Consider the following 8,240-nt stretch of genomic DNA (forward strand, 5'->3'; position numbering starts at 1 on the left):
AAGATTTTAATATAATGAAAAAATTACAACAACAATTCCTATCTTTAAAAGTACATGCTTTTATATTTAAATATAAAAAAATATTATTTAACTATTAAATTTTAACAATTTCTCTTACAATTTTAGATATTATTTTTTAAATAGTTTTTCACTTTTTCATTTTCTCGTTCTTAACTACTTACCTCATATTGAAAAAAAAATTATCAAAATTTATTAATCAAAATATCATTATAATTAAATATTTCAATACCAAAGAAAAAACAATTATGCACAACAAAATTAATACAAAGATAACATATAGCACTTATAAATATAAAGGTCATAATATATAATATATATATATATATATATATATATATATATATATATATATATATATATATATATTATAGAAGAACTTATAATCTTTTTATAAAATCGTAGAGCTATAAATAATATTAGACATAGTAGGTGCATAGCAGTTTGTAGGTATTCAAAATCCTTAAGAAGCTTTATCATTTATGAAACTTTAGATAAAATAATGTGCTTAATATTAAACTAAAATGATGACTTAAAGAATATAAATGAATTATTAATGATTTATTGTTTCATATATCTATGTTCTTTGTGATGAAAATAAATACCGTTTGTAATTTTATTTATTAGAAATTTTTCATGTTAATGAAAATTAAGGAAATAAGAAGTAAAAACCTAAAGAAACTACAAATTTCATACACTAACATAAGGGGACAAAACCAACGATACCCGCCAAATAGAACATGAAATTATAAACTTTTTCTAAGCAATAATCTCAATTGAAACAAAATCTCACACTCATAAAATCACATTCACTATTTTTCTTCTACAATCACTATCATCAACACAAAATCATATCACATCCATAATTTAATTTTATTTATATTCACATTATGAAAAAGAAAAATTATTATTGTTTTTTATTTCAAATGTATTCTTTGAGCCACGTTCCCAGATTAAAATCCCATAGGGAAAAACAATGATAAAAAGTTTGAGTGTACGTAATAGTTTTTTTCAAGGATTTCAAGGTCACAAAAAGAGTTAAAAACATATCATTAAAACATATTAATTGAGCATTTACTCTTTTGAGTTTAATTCAATTTGGTTCAAGTAATATATTCTAATATTATATTATTTTAATCATTTGATTTTTAATAATTTAATTTTATCGAAAACAACTAATATGATATAACATGTCAATTTATGTAAGAGACAAAAATTATACAAGAGTAAAATTACAAACTTAATTTGTGTAATTGCATTTTTATTTGTTTATTGGGTAGTTTTTTAAAGATTTCCATATGTGACAAAAAAAATCAAACAAATATGATGTAAATAGACAATTTATATTGTATATCAACGTAAATTTATCAATTAATATATCTCTACTCATCAAATTTAAAATAACTATTTTTTAATCATTATTAAACTAGTACTTGATGATTATTTTCCTATATTACCAAAATATTTTCCAAGTCTACTCGATTACCACTCTCTCATCTTTATCTTTTACTTCTTAGTAAACTGGTTAATTTTTCCAAACTCATATTGAAATTTCTTAAAAAACATCCATTGCACATATTTAACGAGTTATGAAAAATGCAATATAACCTTTTATGGTCTTCTGTATTTATATAATTTTTAACATAAATTGAAATTAGGGTTAAATATCTTTTTGTCCCTCAAATTGCAGTAAAATTTGGAATTAGTTTCTCTTCAAAACTTTCAACCAATCTAGTCATTCATCTTTAAAGATACGTGAATTTAATCCTTTTAACCAAATTTGGTTAAGTTTATCTGACGTTTCAAGCATATTTCATAATAGTATTTAAATTGTTTATACCGTTTGACACATTTTCGCTTTAATGTTAACTCAAATATTATAATAAAATGCATTTAAAATGTCAAATAAACTTAATAAAATTTAGTAAGAATGATTAAATTCACGCATTTCTAAAGATGAAGAATTAAATTAATATAAAATTTTGAAGAATGACTATTTTCAAAATTCACTTAAATTTGAGAGACTAAAAACATATTTAACTCTTAAAATTATTTATTAACATCGGAACAAGACAGAAGAGATAATTCAATTCTAGTCCATTTCATTGGTTAAACTGTCATATTTTAAGATATTGACACAAATATTCAACTAATACAAATTTATTAAAATACATTCTTAATTATTTTTGTCTTTTTTAACACAAGTGGTATTATTTTAATGGAGAAATAGTGTAACAAATTAATAAAACATTGTTTTAGAACAATATAAAAAACTAAAAGGATTATTATTTTATAACGGAGGCAATAATTTCATAAAAAAAAAGCTCTTAATTAATATATTATTATTGAAGCGCTTTGATTGGCTTTCTTGATCCAACGGTCAACAAATATTCAGCTCGTAAAAAACGCGTTGATTATGACGTTAGGTAACATTAAATGTACCAAAGTAGTTTAAAGTTAAAAATGATTATAACAATCTCGGTAAAACTAACTAGTTAATCATTAAAACTTGCAAAGTTGGCAACTAAAGAATTAATTAATTAATAATTATTCAAATCTTAATAATAAGAAATTTTCAATATTAAAATGTTAATGTTTTAAACATTTTATAACGTAAACGTTTATATAAATTAGCTTTTAACCGGTATTTGTATAAAAAAAACTGCTTAATCAAATACAAATGAAAAAGTTTTATCAAAATTTTATCTCTAATCTAAATAAAATATTTTACATAAAGCATACTTATCTAGTCCTATATTTTTTATTTATTTAATTTTTCTGAACTTTGAGTTTGCAAAATCACTATCATGGACTTATCTAAAGAATAATAGGTACAAAAATGAAGAGGACCGAAGAGTGTTTTTTTGTTAGTGTCCTACGTGTGATTCTTGAAGTCGTAATTATGACTCTCAATAGCATCCACAGTCTAATAATGATTCCACCAGGTACAACATAATTCAAAGTCATTACGTGGGTAATCATTTTTTTTCAATTCATTTAAAAAATTATATATTTTGTGTTAAATTAATTATTATTTCAAATTATGTTTTACATATTGATATTAATTTTTTTAATAAATATATGTTATCGTTAAAAATTGTATAGGATATTTTTTAATATATATATATATATATATATATATATATATATATATATATATATATATATATATATATAAAAGAAAGATAGCGCGTGGGGACAGACACGAGAGGTTGACATGCATTCGACTGGTATGCCAGCTGGATAAGCTGTGGGAATGCAGCACTCCATTTTGGACTTCCCTAAACTCGCGTCTCTTTTGACCATTTCTTTCTCAAATATCGAAATTAAAATTTGTCATTTTTATAAAATTTTGATATAATTTGATTTCTAAAATTAAAAGATAAATAGTTTATAATACATTTAACTATGTTTCAGAAAAATTAAAAAATTAAACATTCATTTCAAAAAATAAAAATATATTTCAAAATGAGTATTTTAGAAAGTATTTTCAGATTTGAAAATACCTTATTTGAAAAAAAAAAAATTCTAGAACAAGTATCTAATACAAAATATATAAAAAATAGATTATTTATTATGTATTTTAAAATATATTTTCGAATTTGAAAATATTCTCCGAAAGATCCGGTCGGAGTCGGAAATATGTTAAAAAAAAGTTACATGAAATGTATGTATAATCTTATTATCCTCTCCACTTCTTTTTTTTTTTTTCTTTTTGTTCAATATCCTCTTTACTAGCCATTTTATTCCCCAATGGCCTTTGTGTAAGAAGAATGGAGGATAAGAAAATGATGGTGTTTGTGTGGGTGGTAATGGAGGTGATAAGAACGGTGGTGATGGAGAAGTAAAAGAAAGAAGAAGATGAAGATTTTGTATGGTGGAGATGGAAGGCTCGTATGTGAAAATGAAGGTGGAGGATGATGGAAGGGGATCCAACAAACTGTGGCTTCTCCATTTTTATTAATGGACATTATCAATACGTGGGACTTTCAATAATTTTACATTTTTGTTAATTGACATTATTAATAGGACACTAGTATTTTAAAATCATTCTTTTTTTTTTTACTACCATTTGATATTACCTTTCATGATTATTTACTTACTCTTTCTTCTAAAAATCATAAAAGTTAATTTTTGTTAACACTATTTTATCTTTATATAAGTTGTCAAATGATGATGTCAAACAACCTTTTTCCTTAGGTTTAAATATGTTTTTGGTTTCTTAACTTTCAGTGAATTTTGGAATTAGTTCATTTTGAAACTTTGGACCAATTTAGTTTTTCATCTTTTGAAATACGTGGATTTAATCATTTTAATCAAATTTTGTTAAGTTTATTTGACATTTAAAACTCATTTCATAATAGTATTTAACCTAACATTAAAGCAAAAAATGTGTCAAATAGTATAAACAACTTATATATAATCTTGATACGCGTTTGAAATGTCAAATAAACTTAACAAAATTTGATTAAAAGGACTAAATTAACGTATTTCGAAAGATGAAAGACTAAATTAGTACAAAATTTCGAAATAAATTAATTTTAAAATTAACTGAAAATTAAGGAACTAAAAACATATTTAACCCTTACTAATACTAACGTGGTACAGTAACAAAAGAAAAGTGCAGGAAGAAGCAGCCTAGGTTGAAAGTTAAGGCCCAATAAACTACTATAGAACTTTCGTGGCCCATGTTATTTGGATGTTGTTTTATTTCTTATATATTTTTATGAAAAAAAAAAAGCATGTTATTAGTTACATGAGTTAATCCAAAACTAATATGATTTTATGAAAATTATGACCAGTTATAATTATAATTTTTTATTTTTCATCACATAAAAAAGTATGTTTTTTGTTTTTGTTTTATATAATTTTTTTTTAATTTTACTGTAGACGTTTATTATAAATATAACTTCTATTTTTCTCTGACTAAATCATGTTTTATAAACACGACTTTCTTGATTTTATATTGAATTTATACTTAACAAGTACATTCTCAATGCATTAAAACAAAAATAATTTTTATAATACATAATTTCAGTAAAATAAGAATAAACGAGACTATGCAAGCCAACATCACTTATATATGAGATAAAAAAAAAAGGTTGGAATCATGTTTGTGGAGTAGGACTTTTTTATTCTTAGACACACTTATCAAATGGTCATTAATCACAAATTTTCTAATTCTAATATTTTGTACAAATTCCACTGTAATTGTAATTTTCAGTGTTTTTATCTTTAATAACAACAGCAATAAGAATAAACATATGAATTTAATTGAATGAGAGTTGCTAACCATTTATATATATAAAGATAAACCTTAATTTTGAATGAGAACTGCATATAAAAGCAAATTCCAAGTATCAGGAACACCAGGGAGACACCAGTGACTGCAATCCATGCTCCTTCTTCCACCAAATCCATAAACAGATGGGTGACCATCTTTTCTCATCTGTGACAATGCAGTTATATTCAGCAAATTCACATGCTTTGACATCTTTCCCAACACCTTCTGTAACACTGTCTCAGCTGGGTGTGAATACTTTGTTCCAGACATTGGCACCATTTGCCCCTCACAGAATCTTGCCTTTGCCTCACCCCATTTTTCTCCACTGCATTAATTCACACTATAATATACGGATAGATACGTATACCAAATATAAATTATTCTCATGGAAGTACTATCGCTAAAATTACTTTATAAATTAGATACTTCGTTGATAAGTATCGATAAAGTATTCTATATTATCGAATACTAATATACGTCGGACACGGAAACATTATCAAGTTGAAATTGGAATGAGAAATTTGTTGGATTTTAAGAAACTAGCTGTTGTGAGTAATTAATGCACTAGCCGTTGAAGTGTAAATAATTAATGAGTTACCCGTTTATAACGGTTGAGAGTACAAAAAATATGGGTCTATAAATATAGTATGTATTGTATGAATAAACAACAGCAAAAGGTGAATAAAATTTTTTCACAAGATTATAGAGTTGTTGTCTAACAAAGTGCTAACAAAATTTAGTGAGAATCATAAATTGTTAAAGTTTACACACCTGAGATGATCTGGAGACACTCCTTGAAAGAAGACCCTTGTTTTGTTAGGGTTAACGTTGTCCTCAACCCATCTGGCCCATGTTTTCAAGCCTTTCTCGTATGCGACCAAGCGATCCATGTCCTTGTACGTGTGGTTTCCTTCTCGAATGAAATCCCATCTGCAGAAAGAGAAGAGTGAAGTACCAAACCAAACTGCATGTGTGATTATTTTAGGATTAATAATAATAATAATGTCTGTATTCTGCGTACGGTTGTTTTCTTCCGATGTGAAGCCACCAATGCCAAGAGTCGAATATGAGTATATCATTTCCTTTCCAGTTTTTTCCATCTTCAATCGAATCCAATTTCAGGACTCTACCAATGCTTTCACTTGCAATATCCACCAAAAACGCGTTACGTGAAAGCTTCACCTTCACATCATACATCTACATATTTGACAGAGAAAAACTTAATTGGTTTATTTAAATGATGAAAAGGATTATGAATATAGAGAAGAAAAAGTTAATCAACGAGAGAGTGGTTTGTAACCGGAAAAGTGAAGGTGGATAAAGATCCAGTTCTGAGTGAGGTGTAGTTGGCACGTGGCACAGCCGTGTGAAGCATGCAAGTGAGTGATTGCCATTGATTCAAACTCAAGGAGTCCCCCACAAACAAAATACTCTTCCCTCTCACTCTTCTCAACAGATCTTCGCCATTGAATCTGTACACACCATTCAACTCTAAGGTGGGTCCATCACCATAATCATAAATTCAAATACTATTTTCTCAGAACCAATCTTGCATCTCTGCATTCCATTATAATAAAACAGGTGAAAGCAACATCACAACCACATGCTCTTAATTTCACACTTTTTTCTTTAAATTGCACAGATTGAACACATATTAAAATGTTTATAACAACTCACTTGTTCTATCTTCTGGTGGTTAGCCCTTTTTTAAGTGGCTTAGAAAGCAAGTAACAAGTGGACCCCAAGGAAATTGTGAAATCTACATCGGATGTCATATTCAAGTTCAATAAATATAGAAGAAATCCATAAATCCAGAACTGCCATTAATCTTTTGAATCATCTCAGTGTTCTTTATTTATTGACATCGCAGAAAATATCTAGACAAGATCACTCTTGATTCAAAAACTTTAACATTCTGATATCACTGATGGATATTTCGAGAGAAGATTAACTGACGAGATACAATACGAACGAGACATAAGTCTAACATTGAACTCACTCTTAGCCTAAAATCTTAAGATAATAAATTTAAGAGTCTTCATCCTTATATGCCGTTTAAATTCTGCATTTTTACTTAATAGAAGATTTAGATTCATACTTAAATTTACTACCGTAAGGAGAAAATGTCAGTAATAACGATACCATGATGTGAAAACTGAGAGAATAAGAGAAAATAAAGGATGTGTGTACCTTGGTAAGTTGCAGTTTTTGGGCTGCCATCTGTACTTGACATAGTTTTTATCAGGACGACCATTTCTTATGCAATCAAACTGTTTGAGAATAAAGGGACATTGTGAGGTATTATAAAGAGGGTATGATTCATCAGCAACCCAATTTCCCTGAGAAAAATCACAACGACTCGTTGCAGTGATTCCTCTTCCCTCTTTGTGATGACCACCCCCGTGTATATGAATGAAGAGTAAAATAAGCAGCACAATTAATATCGCCATCGCAGTGTGGAAACTGAAAACATAGGTGTCAGAAGTTGTTGCTGGAGCTTAACTCAGTGTGAATGACACTGAAAAAAGATTCTGCATATGTACTTCACTTTGGAATTACTTTGAAAAAAGATTATGCAAAGATGATGAAATGATTGAGTGCATAAATTGATGTATTGAGAGGGATACAAGTGAGACAAAAGAGAAACAGAAGGATGAAAGAGAGAGAGAGAGAAAGAAACATGAAATGGATAGAAACCAGAGAGAGTGTTGTGGTGTATATATGGAGGTTACATAATGAAATTTGTAATTGAAATGGCTTAGTGGGCCTCATCAACCAAGTGTGCTCTATCCAATATTATCAGTGGTTAGAAAATGAGAACAAGGAGGAAAAAGTGTTGCTTTTATTCTTATATTTTTAAATGATATTAATTTTTTACACATGTAGTGATGAGGTGACAAGTATAAGGTTGGATTCTTTACTGGTTTTTATACGTTAT

General features: G+C 27.3%; 1 protein-coding gene across 1 annotated transcript; it reads right to left on the reverse strand.

Moving 5' to 3' along the window:
* Nucleotides 1-5,174: 5,174 nt before the first annotated feature.
* Nucleotides 5,175-7,994, reverse strand: LOC114193678 (protein trichome birefringence-like 43). Its single transcript, XM_028083565.2, has 5 exons — nt 7,493-7,994; nt 6,603-6,774; nt 6,324-6,499; nt 6,074-6,232; nt 5,175-5,627 (listed from the first exon to the last, which is right to left on the reverse strand). The coding sequence occupies exons 1-5, from the start codon at nt 7,750-7,752 to the stop codon at nt 5,336-5,338; spliced, it is 1,059 nt and encodes a 352-aa protein (XP_027939366.1). The 5' UTR covers nt 7,753-7,994; the 3' UTR covers nt 5,175-5,335.
* Between the last annotated feature and the right edge of the window lie 246 nt (nt 7,995-8,240).

The sequence above is a fragment of the Vigna unguiculata genome, chromosome 8 (assembly GCF_037176805.1).
Source record: "Vigna unguiculata cultivar grain cowpea cultivar isolate G323 ecotype 2 chromosome 8, ASM3717680v1, whole genome shotgun sequence".
Taxonomy (NCBI): domain Eukaryota; kingdom Viridiplantae; phylum Streptophyta; class Magnoliopsida; order Fabales; family Fabaceae; genus Vigna; species Vigna unguiculata.